General features: G+C 46.1%; 1 protein-coding gene across 5 annotated transcripts in view; it reads left to right on the top strand.

Moving 5' to 3' along the window:
- Window positions 1–23153, top strand: part of Pde8b (phosphodiesterase 8B) — a 228299-nt gene that overhangs the window by 13892 nt on the left and 191254 nt on the right. For 3 of the 5 annotated variants that reach the window (XM_041663656.1, XM_041663658.1, XM_041663657.1), the window contains exon 1: window positions 13541–14251. The exons of the other annotated variants lie outside the window; for them this stretch is intronic. In XM_041663656.1, the coding sequence (XP_041519590.1) occupies window positions 13913–14251 (339 nt within the window). In that variant the 5' untranslated portion in view covers window positions 13541–13912. Of the gene's footprint in view, window positions 1–13540; window positions 14252–23153 lie in introns of those variants that run through there. 5 annotated transcript variants of the gene reach the window in all.

A 23153-nucleotide genomic window follows, 5' to 3' on the forward strand; every position in this document is an offset into this window, starting at 1 on the left:
CTTAGAATCATGGGGTCAGTTTCTAGATTGGAACGACACCGAATAGGTCCAACAGTTTTTGGAGAACTGATATCCGTCCCAGCAACACTGCTGCCAAGGAACTGAGCGGATCTGGATGAGCTCGGTTCCTCACACCTTTCGTTGGTGTTGTAGCTTTCAGCTAGGAGAAATGTTTACGCTTCTCCACATCACTGCGGGTGGCACACATAATGTCCAATTCCTCATTACCAGCACACAGAAAACAGGTGCCCTGTGTTCTGAGCTTTGCTGAACTCACCGGTTCCAGCAATTGCTTTTGAAGTCTTTAGGGCTCGCTTTGTACACATGTGTGCTTGTGAACAGAGTCTTCCTTTCCAGCCTGTGCGACACTCTGTTCTTGCTTTAGTGTGGTGGTGAGGGTCTCTAGTATAGGTAATGGGGTGAGGCACTACTGTGCTCTTTTCCCAGGGGCACCGAGCAAGTCTCAGCTGAGAGTGACATCGGGTTTTTTCTTTTCTTCCTCTTTGAGGCAATGGATTGCAGCCAGGGCCTTTCATAAATGGTTTATGGGGATTTCGCCTCCAGTCCACATATGTCGGGAGTTATCAGGTGCTCTCTCTGCGTTTGTTCCTGGCTGACGTGTGTTTTTCTTTCATTCTAGTAAAGTGGTGAGTTAGTTGCTTTACGGTGATAAAATACGCACAATTTAAAATCACCATCTCCAAGAGTGCGATAAAGCACACTTAACTTTGGGTTGTGCAGCTCTTTTAAAAAAAAAATCACTCTGAAAGGAAACCCTTCACCCCTGAAGCAGCCATTCTTCACACTGCAATCTTCCAAAACCCTGGCAACTACCTGATTTATGTCAGAGCTTAGAACAGACTGGATGTCTTATGCACATAGACTATGCTCCGGGGCCTCTTGTCTGGCTCCTATCACTTAGCATGCCTCCCAGGCCCATCTGTGTTCGCAGTTAATTCTGTATTTCAGTTCATTATCGTTTTGTAGTTAGCGTTATCAGACTAGACTTGGACTTATGATCCTTCTATCTTCTAATCGTGGAGGCTACAGGTTTTTAAGAGTTTTGTAGTTTTAGCTCCCAGATTTAGTTGCTTTTTTTAAAAATTTGATTAGATTTTTTTTCAAATTTCATACAGTATATTTTGATCATATCCATCCTCCTTTCCCCAAACTGCTCTTGGACCCACCCCTGCTTCCTTATCCATCTAACTTAGCTCCCCCTTCCACATCAAGCCAATTTATATTGTCCGCGTGTTCTTGGATGAGTGACCTTTCACTGGAGCACGGTTGGCTTACCAGGGCCTATATACTCTCAGTACTCTCAGAGAAAATCTGCTCTCTCTCCCAGCAGCTAACAGTTGCCAATAGCTCCAGCGCTAGGGGTGGAATTTCATGCCTAGCTCTCCTCTCCGTGCGAGATTTGGCCTGGTTTGTGCTTGCATAGGTCTTGTGCATGCTGTCACAGCTGCTGTGTGGTCATAGGTATCACCCATGTGACGTCTTCTGTGTCCGGAAGATGCTGTTTCCTGGTCGTCATCCAAAGATAATTCTCATGGCATGTATGCCCCAATGTGTCAGTCTTGTTTTAAGACTCTATAGAGCGTGCGTTCTCTTCCTCCCTCCCTCCCTCCCTCCCTCCCTCCCTCCCTCCCTCCCTCCCTCTCCCTCCCCCCCCGTGTGTGTGTGTGTGTGTGTGTGTGTGTGTGTAAGGTAATGTTTATTCTGGTATTTATTGTACAGGAAAATCCTCTTAGCCAAACAATTGCTATCTTGGGGACTTTGGCTGTACCCACTTGCAAAAGATCGCCCCAGCTGGGCAGGCAGGGTCACAGGGCTCCCACCCCTTGTTGTATGCAACACTGTCCTAATTCCACTGGCCTTGGGGAGCGGCTAGGATAGATAGACTGGGAAGACTAGAGAAGGAAGGCTTTATCTGTGTGGCTATAGGAAAGCTGTTACCCCATTTGGTGAAGACTTTCTGGTGTGAGACCTTGCAGGGGAGCACCCACATTCCTTAACCTCTGAGCCATCTCTCCAGGCCCAGAGCACCCACATTCCTGTAAGTAACCCCTCACTTATAAGTAACCCCTATAAGCTCACTGGTTCCCCAGAGTAAACTCTGGAGGAATTGTACCTTGGTTCATCATTGGGACCTGAGGAGGAGGAGAGATTGTTTATGGCTTCCCTAAAAAGGAAAGGTAGTAACAGCTGGTGCTTGAAACAGTAGATTCACTGATATCAAGGTGTTGAGATCTTGGTGAGACATGCATTGTGCTCAGCACTGGCCTTTTTTTCTGTGTGAAGGGCTTATGTGGGGTTTTACTTCTAAAAGGGGGTGACTCAGTGCTTAGAGAGAGCAAGCAATTAACTAGGCCAGGTGGGAGTTCAGGTCAATGGCAAACAGAAAAGAGGTGTTGAAACTTTCCCTATCTAAAGACACAAACACGAGAGCAGCCTGGAAAATAAGGCAAGCAGAAGTTCAAAATGGTTGCTAATGAGCTGCTCCCACATGGTGGCTAGAATTATGGAAATAATTTTATCTTCTTTGTGTCTGTACACTGGACCCAATTTACACTGTCTCTTCTCCTCCCAATCTCCTCAGGTCTCTTCTTTCTTTTTCTTTTGCAAAACTTTATTGTTCCTGAAACACAGCACGCTTGTCTACCTAGGTTTGAATCATTTATAGCAAGAAAAAGTTGAAATCAAGTGCTCTACTGGGAATGTATTGTCGTGTATATTAATATCATATTGACTTCCGTGAGTAAACCAGTCCTCCTCAGACCCACTTCCAGAGATCAGGAAGGGCAAGTGGAGACACCCAAATCTGCCATCTTCTCATCCTTCAGGCCATGTTGTTCTATGGCGATCCTCTGTGGAACGAAGCTTCAGCTTCCAGCACAAGTTACATATTAAAGAATCAAATATCACACTTGAGGAGTTTTGCTCCTGCTACTGCTTTTGTTTGTAATATCTTGCTTTGTGGACAGAAGTGGTTTTCAAAGTGTGATCTTGAGGAAGTGGTAGTCTGGTCGCTTAGAACGAGTCAGAAAGGTATACTCTCTCGACATGCAATCTGTGTCTTCGCAGATCGCCCACGCTGATGTGTGTATGCTAATGTTCGGTTGTCGCTGTTTTGGAGAACCCGGAAAGCTCTCTTCCACGTGACTTAATCTATTTCTGTCCCTGATACGAAGAAGTCATCAGTCATGGTCTAGCTACTGTTGCCTTGGAGACATTTAGTGATATAACACCGGAAGTGCCTTGCTCCAGAGCAAATGTCAAATTCCAAAAGGAAGACACTTCCTGTTGAAAGGCAACTGCCTCAGCAGCCAAGCAAGAGGATTAAGACACAGGATCGGCAGGAGGTGCTAATCCAGGGCCCCTGGGCTAAGTCACAGCCTTGAGGCTCTTGGGTGATGAAGTGAAATTCCAAGGGTTTAGAAGCAACTCTTGTAGCAAAAGTCTCCAAGGATGACTTTAGCAATCCAAACAGGAAGCAAGAAACTAACATCCCTAGGGTGTGCCTGGTTGTAGAGAAGCCCAAGAAAGTCTTGGCAAAGAGACGTCTTTCTTAGTCTCTCGGCGAAAGACTAAGTGGGCCATGCACTTGCTGGTTGACAAGGAGAACCTGGAGGCTAACGTGCCTGTCTGCCCTCTTCTAGTCTTTACAACAATGCTGAGTGTTTTTCCTTCCTAGTTGTAAGTTCTCCAGGCCCAGCAGTAGACACAAAAGACCTTTTTGATGTCTTCTCTCATATTTACTGTTCTGGGGACAAATGTCAGCTCTGGAGTTGAGTTGATACTTTCTGGTTTCTAGACTCCAACTTCTGGGCCCCACAAGATTGCAAATCCAGGGGAAGCATCCGCTGTGCGTGCAGGTGTTGTTTCTTAGACGAGGGCTCGCATTCTCAAGCACCCTCTGTCCTAGCTATCTCAGCTGGGGATTTTGCAGCTGCTTTTGAGAACACAGGCTCCTTGGCCCCTTATCTGATCAGATTCCAGGGATTCGGTCATAACAAGATCCGTCAAATCTCTTTTCCTCTTTATTTCTAATCTCACCAATCCATCGATTCCACATTATTGTATTAACTCAGGATGCTAAGACTGTCTCAACAAGATTCCGCAGACTGTGTGGTTTACACAATAGAAATGTACTTCTTCACAAATCAGCAGTCTAGAACTCCCAGGTCAGAGTGCGAGCGTGGGGAATCTGGCGTTCCGGCTCCATTGTTTGCCTTAGACACTGCCTTCCTTGTATGAATGGACAGTTACACACGGCGGGGATCTCTCTCCTTAGTGGGTTAGGGCCCTCGGTTCTATGACCTTATTTATGTTATTACCCCTTAAGGGTAGCTAATTCAATCACGATTGCCGTTGGTGATCTGGGAGGACACCATCCGGTCTGTAAGGATCCCTACTACCCCATGTCTGGGCTAATCTGACTCCTCATTGACCTCACTCCCAATTTTTCTCAGGCCAGCCATGAACACGCAGCCATTTTCATCCTGGTCAAATAGCCCGTTTGGTTGGATTGAAAACCAAGGTGATTCTCATGCCTTGAATGTAGCCAAGCTCTGTGGTCTGACATTTGGTTCCTTGGTAATCATAGTGTAACTAGTTAGCTCCAATCCCACAGACTAAGACACATAATACGTGACAATACCAAACACTACCATAAAACATTTTAGAAACCCATTTGTGCCGCTTAGTGGTTTTACCACAAGGCTTTTTTCCCCCAATGTAATTCTTTATTGATTCTTTGGGAATTTCACATTATGAACCCAATCCCGCTCATCTCCCAGTCCCTCTACATTTGCCCCTCACCCCTACAGTATGCCTCTCCAAAAGAACCCCCCCTCAAAATTAATTTAAAAAGACCCAAAAAAACCCACCTCACTCTTCCATCTTTCTAACACTTCTTCGCTTGTCCTAGTGGCATTGGGAGCTGTGGTGTGTCATGTACTGTAGTCCAATCAGCCCCATCCACAAACTGTTCATTGCCGTGAGTCACTGGTCTGGCTCAAGGTCTTTGGCACACCATCATCGCTAGATCCTTACTGAAACTCCTTTCAGATGTCCTGCTGGTGCCCCAGTCATGGAGATCCTATGGCTATCATTCATAGGACCAGAGCCTTCTCACACTCCAGCCGGCCATAGATGGGGTAGAAGTTAGGGTGGGCCAGCCCAGTGCCCAGGATATGGGTCTGGGTGGTTGCCCAGCTGGTAGGTTCAGGCCACTGAGACCACCCCCTCAGGTAATGGACATAGCCAGCTCAGCCATTGCCTTCAGGGGCCAGCTCTCTACAGTCCCTGGTGAGGGGTTGAGGCCATCTCTATGCAGTATGTGGAGGAGCCAGCTCAGCCTATGCCTTCAGGGGCCAGCTCTTTTGCTAGTGTCCATGGAGGAGCAGAGCCAGGTATTCCGGGACCAGTGAGGGGCGGGGCAGCTCAGCAAGACCCTCGGATTTCAGCACGCATGGTTCCTATGATCCCCCTATCATAAGCCACCATCTTAAGCCAGCTCTTATATTGTTTAAGTATTCAGCAAATGTCCCTCCTCTAGTTCTTCACGGAGGTCTTCTGCAATGTCCTCTTTTTCTACATACTCAGATCCTGCCCTTTCTTTGAGGAACCACACCCGTACCTCCTTGGTGACATCTTACAGGTCTCTGCCACCCAAACTCACCTTTCTCTCCAAGTTAGGATTTTTATCTTACAGTAAGTATGAACATACCTTATGGATACAGATCTATGTTCCTGCCTGGAACGTACTTCATATCTCTCATGGTGCCCCGTGGAGTGGTGGTACCCAGTGTCCTCCTCAGTGTGGGAAGATGAGAAAGGAATGAAGGGAGATCATATTTGATGAAGTTCTCTGATAATCGTAGCCAAATGTCCTCTCTGCTGAAAATGTCCGTAACTCTACCCCAGAGTCCTTCACATCAATTTAATTAACTTATTTGTTTGTTTATTTCAAGGCCTTACCCTATAGCTCTAGCTGGTCTGAAGCTTACTGTGGAGACCAAGCCAGCCTTGAATTCCTAACAATTTTCTTGCCTTTGCCTCCTAAGTGCTGGGATTTTAGGTATGCAGCAGCTCACTAGGCCCCTTTAGCGTATTTCAACACTCATAAATACCTTCATCAAATCCTAGAGAATTTATTGCTTATCTCTCTAATCTTCTACCACAAGTGGTCTACATTCAGGGAGCTGACACGATTCCCTTCTTATTCTCCGGTACAGAGTTAGCGTCTGATGCCCAGCAGGCTCTTGGTGTTTATCCGCTGAATGAATGGATGATGGTATGTTTTGGAACAAATGGCGCACCCATAGAGATGTACATCCTGGTAGGAGTTGGCTTACTTAGAAACCTGGACCCCTTTTGTTTGCTTACTTGTTTTCTGCTTGCTTGTTTTCAAACAGGGTCTCGCTCTATAGCCCAGGATGGCCTGGAACTTACTATGTAGTCTTGGCTGGCCTTGGATTTATACCAACTCTCCTGCCTCAGCCTCCTCTGTAAAGGAAGTGACTTCTACAAAGAAGGGCAGTTTCAGCACCTGTCATCTGCCATCTGCTTCCCCTTTGGGTTTATCATCTCTGGTTTAGGAGTCACTGTCTTATGTGTTCATGGCCTCTAGCTCCACCAAGGTTAGATGTGCCTCTGTGGCTTTGCTCATACCGATTTCCTAAGCTGCCCTAGCCAGGGTCTAGCTAGCATTCCTCTTTCTCTATAAAGCCTTTCCCAGTTACCTTAATGACCAGATAAGAATGGATAGTACCATTCATTCTGTTGCTCGTGTACCTTATGTATTTCTGTTATTTCTTGTAACTTCTAAATCCCTGGCTACTCTGGAAGCTCCTTTGTGGAGTGGGCTCTACCCTGAGTTTCATTTGAATATCTTTTTATGTCTTGAACATTTCTGTGAAATATATTTATAAGACATTCGAAAATGAATGTTCCACCCTTTCTAGCCTGACTGCTTGAGCCTAAAGAACCTGGAGACAAAGAGTTAACAATTCTTCCCAGGAGCTGGTCCAGCCCTTTCCTGGTGATTTTCCTGTGGCTGAGATCACTTTTTCACTATGTAGATAAGGGTCCAGTACTCAATGCCCTGCAGGTTTGCTGATGGTAGCGGACTTTCTCCTTACATCTTCTCTGTTTTGCTTTCTACAATTGGCAAGAAAGATCCGTCCTATTGTCCAAATCCTTTCCTTAATTTCATTTGGTCTTTGGAAAATAAAATCTAAAAAGTGATGCAAGCATAATTAAAACTACAACTTATTTTTCCTTCTCTTTGAATAGCTGCATCTATAAATGCAGCAGCTAGGAATATCCCAGCCTAAAAATATCTACATATGTGGGTCTGGTTCTGTGTTTCCCCTGTAAATGTGTATCCATTAATTTCTCCATCTCTGTTTTTCATTCCTTGCATTCTTCTCCTACCATCTTCCTCCTTATTTGATGGAAAAATTACCAATGAAAGCCCATAAATGATAACTTGCCATTTTTTAGACGATAATTAGGTAACACGATACTAACTCATTTAGATTATCTTAAATGCATTTTTTAGATCACGTTTGACATGAACTTATAAACCTCGGTAAGTACATATATTTTTTCCATATTTGTAATTGAGATATGTATATTATATTTGCTTTTTAATCTAATTTTCATTTAAACTCATTGAAATAGTGATAGACATAGTAGCGCAATTTGCTGGGCTATGCCTTAAGTATTTGATGTATGGATTTCTTTCACACGTCATTACTATGAATAGCACTGATATAAAAATCTATACAGATGATTTTTATTTCTAAAAGGAGGGCTTTCAAGTTAAACACATTCATTGACTTTAAAAACTAAAATCACAGAACATAAAGTTTCTTACTTAAAACAATAGCTCCTTTAATTTTGGGCTATGACAGTTAAGAGTAAGAAGGCAAAAAAATAATAATTCCTACTTCATTGAACAAATATTTGAGTACCCAGCTGTATATGAGGCACTGATACAATGAATGGAGGAGATCCAAAAATAAATAAGAAACTAGAAAAATCCTGCCTGTGGAGAGCCTAGATTCTAGTGAGACAAGATAGACAGTAAATATTACAAGGGAGCTAGCTATATAGGAAAATGAAAGGTGACATATGCTATGAAACCAAAATTTCAGGCCCAGGGGATTCAGGAGGGGCACAAGTGGCTGTGGCAAACGCTGATTGAAGTTTTACATAGGGCTAATGATAGGGGCATTTCAGAAGAGACTTGAGGAAGGGAGGAGCTAGCCATGCTAGTATGGAGATCTGTGCATGACTGTCAGAGGCACAGACCCTGCTGAAGAGATCTTCTGTGGATACAGTAGGAAGCCTGGGTGGGCATGTTAGGATGGGAAGACAGGTTGAGACCTCTGCCCAGAGTTTCCAGGTTCTTGTCTGTATCAAAGAAAAAACTGGAAGAGAAGACAAATTAGGAACAGGGAGAAAATGTACAAATTTACAAAGGTACAATTCAAAGGGCGAGTACCCAGAAGAGAGTAAGTAGCATTGTGGTGTTTTGGATAGTTACTTCGATGTAAAACTGATGGAGGGGTGGATCATCATGAGTTAAACTGAGGAAAAGGCAGGGGATTCTTGGAATGGGTGTGAATTTCCCCCACAGCACTGTTTACTCCCTTTCTGTACTCAGGAGTTTTTCCTAACGTGGCATCAGAAACATAACGGGTTAGGCACTTTTTTTTTTATATTTATTTATTTATTATGTATACAATATTCTGTCTGTGTGTATGGCCAGAAGAGGGCACCAGACCTCATTACAGATGGTTGTGAGCCACCATGTGGTTGCTGGGAATTGAACTCAGGACCTTTGGAAGAGCAGGCAATGCTCTTAACCACTGAGCCATCTCTCCAGCCCGGGTTAGGCACTTTTGTAGGTTAGAGAGATGGTGCTTCGTGAAAAGCTCTATAGCCATCCACACTAGCCATGCTGGGCCCAGCTGGTGTGGAGTGTCTTAGGTCTTTATGGTCTAGGAGTCTGGCTTCCTGCTCCAGTCAGCTCTGACATCCCCAGTCTCGAGCCACCATGCACTTTGGCTAGCTCTTCTGCAGTGTCTGTCTAGCCAACTTTAGCTGGAGCAGAAAGGGTGAGGGTAGAAAGCTCAGCCTGCTATCTGGGAGTTGTCTAACTGTCTGGGTGCTGTAGGCACTTGGAAAGACCCCGGTCTAACATGGTCCTTGAAGAAGGCTGAGGATGGGCTCCATTAGATTCACCTTCTTAGAAACAACAGCTGCTGGATCAACCCCAAACACTTGAGATGGGGAATTATTGTATTTCTGACAAATTCTTCTGGGTGATTCTGATGTGCCTTCAGGCTTGGGACTGTTCTTTCAGCTTTTTTTTTTTAAAGCCCATGATTTTAAGTTAAAAATCATCCCAAAAGAAGATACAAAGTTTTTAGCACTCAAATGTCGGTGATTTTGAGAGGTCAGAGATGATGCAGGACATTGCAGCTCAGAGGTTAAATGACTTCCCCAGGGTTGCACAGAGTCAGGTTTCAGAGTGACTCTTCTGAGTTCAGTGAACCTTCTGCTGGTCTGGGTTGCCTTAGAAATGTTGTCCTATGACCTGCCAGGTGGTTGCATTCCCAAGGCTCTCCCATGAGGAACACTGTCTGAACCCAGAAGTTCTCTAAGGTTGATCGGTTGATTAAATGTTTGGTTATCTAAAGATCAGTTAGGTGACCGTGGTTGTTTTAACCTTTGTGGTTTAAAATGATTCAAAATGTATTAATCACATTTTCTGCTCCTTGAGAGGAATTCTGGAGAATTCATTCAATTTTCGGAGGAGAATGGACCTTAATTCTTCACGATCTTGCAGGGCTCTGGGTCATAATTCTGCAGCAAGCTCTTGCTCAATATTATTATCAAACATAAAAGCCATGCAGCTGACCTTGAACATGAGCTACATTTCTGCTTTCTTTTTAAGTACATTTTTTTAAATTCAGTTGGCTTTCTTTTGACTTGTTTCTTGGACATTGTTGCTAAAATTTTCTCACTTTAATTAATTTCTTTTTATAATGCTGGGTTTTCTGACCTTATTTTACCACTTTGGCCGAAATGACAGCTGCAGTGTCTGCACATGCTGACACTGTTGTCGCCCTGGGTTGCTCTGCGTCCTTGCAGGGGAATCAGTTCAGAAATCACTTCCTGAGGCCAGCGTTCTGGTCTTAGAACTAAGCTGGGGGTATGATTTCCGCTAATCTTGTGTCCATTTACACACTGCTGTAAGTTTCAGCCATCAGATTAGATCTGTCCCTGTCATGGGGGCAGGCCACACATTCCCACTGAGAGCATTTGGAGATTACAGAGACAGAGTTGGAGGTGGAAGTTGTGTCTGAGTTACTGGTTGCTTTGGAAATGGGATGTAACCTAAAATACTTTTGCTCTGTCTTCTATCCCATGGAGAAGTCACATGGCCTGGTGCCACTATGAAATGCTCAATGAATCCACTAAGGCTGTCAGGTCCTATTCACTGGTTACATTGAGGCCATCCCTCTTGAGGCTTACTCAATTTTTATAATGTGTAAGTCCAACCTAAATTTGTTTCTGGATGTCTGTGTCGTCACGATTTATATCCTAAGGCTCTCTACCAGAAGAAAGGGTATATTTTGTGTTTTTATCATAGGTTAGCCTTCCAAAGCATCACGGGAACTTTTCTGTTCAATGGGTAGTTTCATTGAATAATTCCTTGAGAACACTCTGAACATAGCAACAGCATGAGAAGTATCTGATGCTCAGTGTTGTGAAGGACGATGCCTGAGATGGGTGTAGAGGAACTAACTCCCTGAGGAAAATTAACCTTGTCAGGAGTTGGAATGGAGATTTTTGGGGTCTTATAATTTAACTCTGCTACTGTTTGCTCCTCAGTGATCCATTAGAAGGTTGTTGTGGAATATTATTTTAACTAGGCAAAGATGTGTTACCTTTGTTTATACTGCAGAATATTATTTTAACTGTGTAAAGGTGTATTTCTTCTGCTTATGATGCATTTGTTTAATTATGCAAAGATGTGTTACATTTGTTTCACCTTGCCTGCCTAAGGCACCTGACTGGTCTAGTAAAAAGCTGAATAACCAATAGCGAGGCAGAAGAAAGAATAGGTGGGGTTAGCAGGCAGAGAGACTCAATAGGAGGAGAAATCTAGGCTTGGGAAGAAGAGAAATGAAGAATTAGAGGAGGTGAGAATGAAGGAGACACCTGGGGCAAGAAGCCAGGCTGATGCCAGACAGATGTAGAGAAGCAGTGAAAGATATACAGGAAGAAAGGAGGAAGGTGAAAAGCCCGAGGCACCAGGGAGATAAAGAGAAACAGGTTACTTTAAGTTAAAAGAGCTATCCAGAAACAAGCCTAAGCCAGGCCTAGCATTCAAAACTAATAATAATTCAAAACTAAATAATGCCCAAACTATCATAATTTGGGAGCTGGTTGGTGACCCCAAAAGAGAAAAGGACCTGTTACAGATGGTAGCTATCAGATTTAGTTTTAAGCGAATTATCGTCCCCCTGTACTATGGCAGTATCATCTGTACGGTGCCCAGTTGATGAGCAAGGGAGCTGTGATATCAGAAAAGAAAGGTGATTTACTCCTCCAGTTGCAGGGCATGCTGCCAGCACAAACCTTGGTACTGTTGCCCTTTTGTAAGGAAGGGGGAGGTGCCTTAGCTAAAGAGGTCCACGTTGCCCAAGGCCGCCGACACAGCTGGGAGAAATGATTGATCTACATGGGTATGCAAAGGTCCCTCTTTGTAGCCCCACCTCAGGACCTCTCTGAAGCATCATCAGAGTGCCGACATCCTCCTTGAAGGATGCCCAAGGCTAGGTCAGTTTCTCCCTCAGCTCAGACATCACTTCTCTTTTTGTTCTCCCAATGTTGTTTTCCGGACACTCAGTAACTCCTTGCCAAACACTACCTCAAAGTTTGCTGGGGAAACTCAACCCATTGGGAAACCCTTTGAACAGGGATTTTTCTCAGACTAACTAAAGAAGGATTTTTTTAAAGGTCATTAAGATGAAGAAAAAAGTGACAGGTAAACTGAGACACAAAACAATAGAATAAAGTTGACTCTCTCTCTGTCGGAACTTGGGATGTGGCAATGTTTGTTTGGAGACCAGAGTTTCATCTGTAGACCTACTGACCTAGAGATCAGACTGGGCTTGACCTCATGTGTAATCCTCCTGCCTCAGCCTCCCAATTTGTAGAATTATAGGGGTAAACTAACTACCATACCCAGTTTGGACTTCAGATGTGGAGGGATGTATATCTTGTTTCTCTTTGGTAGTGAGAAGACATCAGCTGACATCTTCCAGTAACTAAGAGTTGACAGCATGGGGGAAAGGAGGAGAGCCATGTTGTTTTGAACTGGATTCTTATTTCTTTGTATTTTGCATTGTAATTTGTCCTAACGGAAATCTAAATGAAGTCCTTGCTCAGACCGTTTCACGATCTCCCTTGTGCCACATTGGCTGTGGCAAAAATCACTGAAGGGGCCCATGAGTAGGTGGGCAAGCGGTGACTGGAGGCTATAACATGGCATAGTTGCTTCTAAAAGAATTCCCGTCCTCCACAGTGGGGCTCAACCACCGTGGGCCTCTCGGAGAGAACGGAGGGAGGCCATTTTGGATTGCCCAATCCATGGTGATAGACGGCAGTGGGAGGTTGGGTGAGGTGAAAGTCAGGACGAACGTTTAGTGACATCCGGAGAAGAGCTGAAAACTAGGGGAGAAAGCAAAAAACAAATAACAAAAGCAAGCAAGCAAACAACCAAACCAAACCAAACAAAACACAAATAACCACAAAACAAACAAATGAACAAAAAAAACCACATGCAGACAGATGTCTCTTCTTTCTTTGGATCTTTGACAGAGATGAGGATATAGTTCCCAGTGGCACAGCCCATCTCTTGGCATGAACTTCCGAAGGATATGCAGACAGGGAATGGACTTTTTCTAAAGGCTGGACCGCCACCCGGTTGAACCTTAAGATTAGTATGTGGGTGCTGGCATTGAAATGAATGAAGATGTAACTATTTATGAAACTGGGTCTCTCAACTCCTCAAGTTGTGTTGACAAGCCAGTCAATGGGCTCGATGGGTCTGAGCTATATGTTCCCTGCTGTTTGGGAAGGGCATCCTGGTGACAAGTCAGGGATGCCGTTGAAGATGTTTTTTTTGAGAAGACACTTACCCCAAAAGTCTACCCAGCCATTCTGGGCCTGGAAAGGGTCTTGTGCAGACTAGGGGGAGAGGGCTAGGGCACTAGGGGGCCTTGTGGACTTGGGTCTCCCGAAGGAACAAGGCCTCTGGGCAGCCAGGAGCTGGAGAGGGCTCCAAGGCACGGTGCCAGGCGCTGTGCGGCAGGGAGCGGAATGCAGTGGGGTGGCCCTTGGGGACCCCGAGGAGGACAGAGACGGGAAGGGGACGTGCGAAGACTGAAAGTGGGGAAGACTGAGCCGGCCGGCAGGCGGGCGGGCCGGCGCCCTGGTCCGGGTGTGGGGAGCTGGGCGGTGCGGGCCGAGGCGCGGGCGGAGCGGAGGGCGGAGGCGCGGGGCGCGCGTTTGGGGCGCTGCGGCGGGGAGGGTGGCGGCCGCCGGGGCGCGCGGGCCGTGTGTGCGCGCTCTGCCGCTCCGGGAGAAAGATGGCCCGGGAGGGAAAGTTGGGGTGACGCGTGCTGCCCCCGGACGCTTGCCAGGGGGCACGGAGGAAGGCAAGCTCGACAGAGCGGTGGCCACCCAGGCTGGGGGGCGCGCAATCTGGGCGACGCCACCGTCACCGCGCCCGCCCCCTCACTGCAGGTGGCCGCGGGGAGCTCCGAGTCCGGGTGGCCCGGGGCGCGGGCGGGCGCGCGCTGGGGATCCCGGCTGAGGGATGGGCTGCGCCCCCAGCATCCATGTCTCACAGAGCGGCGTGATCTACTGCCGGGACTCAGATGAGTCCAACTCGCCCCGCCAGACCAGCAGCCTGTCGCAGGGCCCCACGGCGCCCCTGCACGGCCTCTTCGTGCAGACCGACGCCGCCGACGCCATGCCCCCGAGCCGCGCGGCGGGACCCCCGGGCGCTGTCCGAGTCCGCAGGTCCCGGGCAGAGCTGGGCAGTGGCAGCAGCACGGGGTCCTCGGGCCCCGCCGTGACCACCTGCCGGGGCCGGAGGCGCCACTGCTGCAGCAGCGCTGAGGCCGAGACCCAGACCAGCTACACCAGCGTCAAGGTAAATGCGAGCTGTTGGGATGCTGTCCGTCGGGTCTGTACCGGGTAGGGGGCTCGTGCGGGAGTTGGGCGGTCGTTTGGGGGAGAGTGTTGCTAAGGAGGAGTTTACTTTTCATTTTTTGCGGGTGATGAAGGCCCATGGAATCGGGAAAAGGAAAAGATCCTGGAGGGTGCAGGGGACCAACCCTAGCTGGTCCTGGGGTGGGGACAGGTGGAGTGCAGCGCAGGGGAAAGCAGTTGGGGTGGCCTGTGGCCCAATGGATGTAGCTGGAGGGATGGGCATGCATCGCCAAGAAGAGCATGCGAGTTTCTCTGAATGAAATCCTAGCGCTGATCTCGATCTGCATGTAGGTTCCGATTTTCACCTGCAAGTCAGCTTGGCTGGATGGAGCTCTCAGCGCCATGGCCCAGTGCAGGGATTTGTGAATGAATCAGGCTGTTTGTATTTGAAGAGCTATAGAAAGGGACTAGGGGAGTCAAGTGAAACCTGTTGTCCCTGTAGTGTTTCTCTGGGATGACTATATCCTGGACATAATGGAGAGAACACAGAGTTTGGAATGTCAGCCACTGTGGAGGGAGGTGGTTTTCAGTTCAGGGCCGCTACCTCAGAATGACGGTTCTGCACACTTACCTGCCACGGGGAATGAGAGTGTGAGGGTGTGGAACGGTTAGTCTCCAGGTAGTTCTTGATGAACATTTAGTCCAACAGTGTTCATCTGTATGTTTTCAAAGTACTATTACACCCAAGAGGAAACCATTGTGTCAGATGTAATCACTTAAGAGCAAATTGAAGATTAATGACACATCTCATAGTGGAGAGGTAAAAAAAAACCCCACGCCTCTAAATTCTTAGTGTTTGATAGATACAGCTCTTACGTAGTCAGTCAATCACCAGGGACCATTCCATGATTCCTTGTCAAAGACACAACTGTATATCTTGTAGTTAAAAATATGCTTAACAGTTGGCCCAGTGTGAGGAGGCTCCGGGTCTTCCCTGGATGAAGTGTATCCAAACTGGAGGAAAGGGAGGGAGAGGGGGCTTTCTTTTGACAGAGTTAATTTTTGTAAAATGGAATCTCATTTTGACACATAAAACTTAACCAGTGTTTACTAGTAGCTGTGATGTTTCTCTGGTAATAATTGGGAACACCTTTTTTTTTTTTTTTTTTTTTTTTTTTTGGTTTTTCGAGACAGGGTTTCTATGTGGCTTTGGAGCCTGTCCTGGCACTAGCTCTATAGACCAGGCTGGTCTCGAACTCACAGAGATCCGCCTGCCTCTGCCTCCCGAGTGCTGGGATTAAAGGCGTGCGCCACCACCGCCCGGCTTGGGAACACCTTTAACATAAACATACCATTAAATATGTACCTTCTATGTACCAGGAATAAGTTTTATTTACTTTGAATATTAACAGTTTATCGAAAGAGTAGAGACCTGGATTCAATTAGACATTTATATATATGTCTAATTGAATATATATATATGTGTGTGTGTGTGTGTGTGTGTGTGTGTGTATACACACACACACACACAGGCATGTGGTGGGCACCAAGTTTGCTTTTGTTTGTTGCTTTTTAGGTCTCCTGCCAGCAGTAACATAAAGTTAGCATTAGAAGAAATTTTAAGGTGTTACAATGGCTATTTTTAGCAACACCCTCCAGTTGGGATTGTGGAAGGGAATCTGAAGGCCTGAAGCAGTGGTTGAGAACGGTGACTGTTTGGGAACTTCATGGTATTTCGTCCTGGTTGTTCAAGAGAAACCTAGGCATTCTTTTACCTTTCATAGTAGCAAGGGACTCATTTTTAGTAGCTGGCAACCCTGGCTCTTGATGTTTGTTTAGTGAAAGTAAAAAAAATAATGAATGAGACCATTTTTCTGTGTCTTAATGCTTTTCTCAAGAGGCTACTTAGAGCCCAAATGGAGTAAAAACTGATGGGGAGAACGAGTTCTGATTATTAGCAATTACTATAAACTTGAATAAATCTCATGCTACTTGACTTAAGTGTTAAAAGGCTTGACCTGTGAAGGAATTTGACTCACTTTATCAACAAGATGTCCAAATAAGAGCTTAATTCATTCCATGCCATTGCAAAGGATGTTGGAAAGGAGGGTGTCACTTCAGTGATTCAACATGGATCTGCATTCCATCAACCTCAGAAATTATACATTTGAAATTAGATCTGGTATATTTATACAAATGCTATAGAACTTCTTAGCACAGAATTACCCCAAATATTTAATAGTATCTCTTTGGCCTCTGACTAAAATTCTGTGGTCTTTTGAAGTCTGAAAGTTCACATGTCCTGTGCCCTTACATGGATGAGATGATTTCGTAGAAAATTTTCCTTTTCCTTTTTAGAATAAAAATTCTTTTGCCTTATGAGTGTGTGAGAGTTGGCAGCCATGTGGCTCCTCCTCCCTTTCTGACTGCTTGGGTAGAAAAGGAAAGCCTTTGCCATTTGGTCCTATTTACAGCAGTACTGGGTTTCAAGAGTTCCCCCCTTCCTCTTTCTACGTCAATTATAAACACTATTATCTAGTTGGCTTCTGGTATTTCCCTGAGTGCAAAAAAAGAAGTGTGTTTGATCTCTCTCTCTTTTTCTAGCAATCATTTATTTCATTAAGCTTTTAGAATGATGAAGCATTATGATGTCAAACATGATGTCAACAGGAACCTTCTTGAATACCTAATTGGCAAAAAAGATTATAAGCATTAATAATTCATAGGCAGTGCAATGATATCACACGAGTTTCCATTTCTGGTAAGGAGTTTGTCTCTCAATTGCTGTAAAAATGCTCCTTCCTAGCAGTTCATCTCCCTCGCTTGCCTTTAAGATAGTACTCTAAGAGGAGCCTTCTGCAGGATGCTCGCTCCTGGTGTGCGCCAGTTCTGTCATTCCTGTTGGGAAATCTTCCGTGGGGACGACTGGCCTTCCCTTGGGGAGGAACTAGGAAGTCTTACCAATCGTTTCCCCTACCAGCTGTTGCTGCTGGGAGCATCCAGGACTGAACAGCCGGTCCTGGCACAGGCTTTACTGATGGTACACTCAACTTACTCCATCTTCAGCACAGGTGAGCTGTAGTCTGGATACAGATGCAGTTAGTGTCTCTGTGTTGATGGCTGGCATTTATGCCAACCTCTACTGTAGACCCTGGAGATTCAGAGAGCGTCCATAATATTTTTGTGCAAAGCCTATGCAAGAGGCTAAATCTCTTCCAAAGGGGTGTGCTTAAGCCAGTTATAGATGACTTCACAGCATTGCTCCATGGCATTCTAGAGTCAGTGAGGATAATGCTAAATTAAATAGTTATGTGACCTTACTGTAAACAATGAGATTTTATTAGGGGGAAGGATTAGAGCTACTTTTTATTAGTGGTTTTCCTCTTTCTAGTCACCAGTCTCAGGTGGGAGTCACTTGGAGAGCTTGTTAAAGCGCACAGTGGCTTTGGGTCCCACCCCTGGAGTGTCTGATTTAATAGGTCTTGGGAGGGACCCCGGAGCTTGAAGTTTCAGAGTGTTTCTAAGAGTTGTCTTGTTGCTGATCTGGGGGCCACACTTGGAGATCCCATGCTTTAAGTGACTTAAGTTGTTTTGTGGCCCAGATAAATTATGTGTGACCACCTATAGCCAGATGTTCTGTCGGATTGCTGTGGATACAGTCCTCTCCATCTATGGCCAGATGTGCTGTCAGATCGCTGTGGACACAGCCCTCTCCACCTATAGCCAGATGTTCTGTCGGATTGCTGTGGACACAGCCCTCTCCATCTATGGAGTCAGGATCTGAGTCTTTACAGCTGTCTGGGAAGTCTAAGTGGGGAGAAGCCTGGACCGTGCAGCCCACCTGGGTCTCTAAGAGTCAGCTCCCTGCAAATCATCTGGGATTTGCATGGATCCTGATGTTTTGCTTTGTTGTCACAGTCCCTTCAGCTGCCTCTGCCCTTGAGGGACCATGCCCCACATGAAGGGAATCTACAAGGTAAAAGTTTTGAAATGATGAAAGAGGGTGGAGGTCAGGCAGAACACCTGCCTAGCCTCATCTTCCTTCTTGGAGTTCTTGCTACTCCTTTTATCTTTTTGTTGTTGTTGTTTCGTTTTTGCTTTATTTCTAAACAGAACACAGAGTTTAGTCGGCTCTGGCAAGTCCCGTAATTTACATTAGTCAGGCTCTGGTTTACTTCCTGCTGTTGTGTATTTTATCAAAATTTGCCCCCCTCCCCCCAACACACAGAATTAAAGCTGACAGTTGCCTTCTTCTTTTGTCTCCAGTGCTGGGAATCGAACTCACAATGCCTTGCATGGGAGGCAAGCTTGGCCACTGATCTCTGTTTCCAGGCCAAGGGACTCCATTCCGATTGCTTTCCTGTTTTGTACTGTAGTTATACTAATTTTGAAGGACGACTAGATAACTCTTCTTTATAACATCTTCCAATAAGACTTCAAATCAGAGTCTGGTAGGGGTGGTGCTCACCTGTATTCCCAGCATTCAGGAGGCAGAGACAGGTGGATCTGTGAGTTCAAGGCCAGCCTGGTCTACAGGGCTAGCTCCAGGACAGCCAGGGCTACACAGAGAAACCCTGTCTCGAAAAACCAAACTAAACCAACAACAAAAAGACTTCAGACAGAAAATGATGCTGCGCATTTAGAGGTGAGACAGTTTCTAGTGTCATCTCCCCTTGGTGACCGCCTGATGGAGCTCTAATGGGACAGGACATACGGGTGAGGGCAGGGTAGAGTTTGTGACACCAGCTTGGTAATAGGCCAGGAATCCAAACAGCAAGCAGAGTGTGAGTTCCAAGCGAGTTCTTGGGAAGACAGAGTCCCAGGACTGGAAAATCAGCTGGGGAGGAGCAGGGGAGAACTTTGGGTCAGGTGGGTAAGTACAACCTAAAATTCGGGAGTCTTCACAGAGGTGACAGCCACCGAGCCAGGCTGAGGATGAAGGATATAAGTATTTACCTTTTTGCTTTTGTGGGGATCTCTGCTGGGCATGAAGAGCTCACAGCCACAGGAATTGCTGGAGCCAGCCAGAGGTGATAAGCAACCACTTCACTTGGATGAGACAAGAAGAGCCAGCCACAGCTTCGCTGCTCCCTGGTTCAACATTGTCCGGGCAGCAAGTAGAATGCAAATAAGATGAGGTGCTCATGAAGGAGCTACTTCTAAGTTGTTGGCAGAAGGAAGGAAGTGCCCAAATGAGGCTGCAGGACCCTCAGAGAACCATGACCACCATGGAAGGGTCATGGGGTGGGAGTGGTTATGGAAACCCAGGGAATCAAATCTACAGAAGCCCGCAGAAGCTGTGACCTAAAGGAGGCATGTGAGAGATGCAACCAGGGGATGGATGGGCAGTCTTAGCTGGGCAAGTGCGCATGAGCACACACATGTGCGTGCATAGATAAGAGACAGAGACACAGAGAGAAACAGAGGCAGGCAGACGAAGAGACAAGTGGGTAAATAGCTTGATGGAACTGGCCTACATTTTAGGGATCTTGTGTCTGTAACTGCCTCTCACCGAACGCACCCGCAAATCAGAGAGAATAGGAGCATACTGGGTACAGAGGAATGTTGGGTACAAAGCAGGGTGGAGCGTGGGACTGGAGGAGCAGATCCTGAACAAGGGCACTGAAAAGCGAGAACTGATCCTCGGAGCTCCTGAGAGAGACTCAGAGCACAGTGGGCAGTGCAGAAGCTAGTCTCCAAGAGAAGCGGGTTTGACGTGTGCCAGATTCGTTGCATGTTTCCTGCCTAATGATTGCTCCTGAAATCTCCCTGGTGATCCTGGCTGGACACTTCTGAGTGCTGCACACCCACCTTCCTCTTCGGTTTCACCTTTGCTGTCTCCACTGACTCTGGTTCCTCTGCTTCTGGCTTGTGACCCCCACCCCCTCAGGGCTCAGCATGGGCTGAGAAATCACCAGCCTGCCTCATTGGGCATTACAGACCCAGCCTGGCCACTTCACCCAGCCCCTGCCACGGTTTTTACTGTTCTATACTATGTACGCTTCTTTCCTCAGTCCCCAAAAGTGAGAAAAATTATTTTTTAATGTGTTTTTTAATTTTTTATTTTTTAAATTTCATTTTACATTCTACCCCCTCCTTCCACTTCCCCTCCCTTCCCTCCACCCCAGCCCACCCCATCCACTCCTCCCAACAGGTAAAGGCTCCCATGGAGGGGTCAGCAAAGTCTGGCACATTTACTATGTGTTTTTTTTTAATATTTTTTTATTTATTATGTATACAATATTCTGTCTGTGTGTATGTCTACAGGACAGAAGAGGGCACCGGATGTCATTACAGATGGTTGTGAGCCACCATGTGGTTGCTGGGAATTGAACTCAGGACCTTTGGAAGAGCAGGCAATGCTCTTAACCACTGAGCCATCTCTCCAGCCCCCTTACTATGTGTTTTTAATTTTGGGTTAAGAATGTGCACATTTTGACCGCTTTAAAATATTAAGATGTGCGCTGGAGTTTTTATGATTTATTTATTTATTTGGGGGGTTTGAGAGTGAACTCAAGGCTCTTACATATTAATCAAGCCCTCTGCCATGGAGCCCCTCCCCCAGCCTTCTGGAGTTTGTTTTAGATGGGTACGGGGGTTGCTTTTATGTTATAATGGGAGCCTGGTAGGTACCATGTGTAACCTGGAATCCTGAAGCCTATGGACTTGTAGTCCTCTTTACTTGGGCATTGGCAATGACTGGTTTACCTGTTTTCTCTCCCCTCCCATTGACTTTTACTTAGAATTTTCTGACTTCCTTGGTTTCCATCCATCTCCCCTTTCCTGCTTCCCATGGGATAACCCATGAAAAACAGCTACTACCGTGGGATGCCGTTATTCTACTCAGAGTCTGCTTTGAGAAAAATCAGAAATGATTTTATTCTCAACTAATCAATCCGTGAAATAAGGATTATTTTGTGTTGTATCGTGTTTCCAAGACAATATTGTAGATTTTTGCAAAGTAGCTAGGTGTCTATAAAGGTACTAACTGTTAAGTCCCTGCTGTTCTTGGATCCTTTCATCTACAACACTGTTCCCCCTTCAGTTACTCCAAACTACAAATCCTTAATTCCATTCTTACAAATGAGGAAACTGGGGCCTAAGGCAAGGGCTTACCGCTTTTGCAGAGGACCCAGGTTTGATTCCCAGCACCGTGCGTCAACTCATGATACCCTCTGGCTTCCACAGGCACCAGGCACTCTAGTGCCGTGCGTACAGGCAGTCCAGAACACTCATGCACATGAAATGAGAAAATAAACGCTAAGATATGTGGGAAATGGAGCTGTAACAAATGGAAAAGGCTGCCCATGGTTAGAGTTTGACTTTTTTTTTTTTTTTTTTTTTTTGGATTTTCGAGACAGGGTTTCTCTGTGGTTTTGGAGCCTGTCCTGGAACTAGCTCTTGTAGACCAGGCTGGTCTCGAACTCACAGAGATCCGCCTGCCTCTGCCTCCTGAGTGCTGGGATTAAAGGCGTGCGCCACAACCGCCCGGCTTAGAGTTTGACTTTGAAGGGAAGATTGAACCCAACCCCAAGCTTCTTCTTAGTTTTACTGATTCTCAGCACACAGTCTGCCCCTAGGGGTGTAACACAGAACCTGTGGACAAGGCCCACCATGGCTGGTGCCAGGGTACAGTTATCTGTCACAGAGCCGAGGGGCTCTAGAAGGAAGGCAGGGAAGCAAGGGGCCTTGAGAGTGGAGTTTTTCTTCATACACATCTACAGTCACTCCTTCCATCTGCGTGGCCTGGAGTGCTGCTTGAATGTTAGTGGAGGGTGTGCAAGGCATGTGGCGTTCATGGAATCAACACATAGCATGTTTTCCTGGATCACATCGACATGCTCTCCCATGGTCCAGTGCTAATAATCTTGTGGTTGCCACCACTATCTTGGTAATTAAAATGAGATTAAAATTGAGGTGTGGGTTATGTAATATTTTTAAAACATGTATAGTTTTCTATTGGAACATAAAAGACATACTTTCTAGTGGATTAACTGGCTGGTGTAGACTAACTGAGCTTACCAACATGTGCTTTCCGGGAACTGAGAACCACCACCTCGGACGAATTGGTTCTGCTTCAGCTGGAATTCAGAAAGGGAAGATGCGAAAGAGTCCTTCTGGATGAAAACACATGCTGGGGTGTGGCTCTTGGGTCTGCACAAGGCAGGGGATAACAGCCAGCACCACCTTGCTTTCATCCTGAGATTGTCCAGCATCAACTTAGAATGCAAAGCCTCATTCTGCATTGAAGAAGTGCTGCTGGCTTCTGTATGCTGTTTTGTGGGTGAGCTAGGACGACATATGCTACACCTGGGAAGATGATGTACTGCAGGTCCAAACCTGTCTTCTTTCAGACAGGAAGAGAAAAATAACTGGCCACAGAAGTGTAATTGTCTGTACACATTACAGAACTGAGAGAAGACCCCGAATTCTGCAAGAAGTTACAAGAAGACACCAAGAGACTTATAAGCAACCTATTACACAGACTAGCAGCTGACAACCTTCCCCATCCCTGCTGGAACCACACAAACATGCTCAGAAACAGAGAAGATGACCCAGTCCAGGAGAAGTAAAACTTTTGTCTATTTCAAGGCTTCTGCTATGAGAGCTTTAACCCAGAACAAAGCCAAAAGGAAAGAAAAGCTGACTTATTTATGTATACTTTTGAGACAAGGTTTTGTATGAAGCCAAGGCTGGGCTGGATCTTGCTAATGTAGTGCAGGCTGGCCCCAGGTTCTGGATCTTCCTGCTTCAGCCCTCTGAAGTTCTGGGATTGCAGGTCTGTGCCGCCACACTCAGCAGGAAAGAGAAGCAGGGCTATAAAAGCCAGTGACCCAGCAGCCCTGGCCACACCTGCTAGTGATCTTGGGATCATGGAAGAGACAGTCTTGCCTGAGACACTG

This window comes from Microtus oregoni, unplaced genomic scaffold (assembly GCF_018167655.1).
Source record: "Microtus oregoni isolate MIOR12 unplaced genomic scaffold, Mior012 000014F_ref0000157, whole genome shotgun sequence".
Classification (NCBI taxonomy): Eukaryota; Metazoa; Chordata; class Mammalia; order Rodentia; family Cricetidae; genus Microtus; species Microtus oregoni.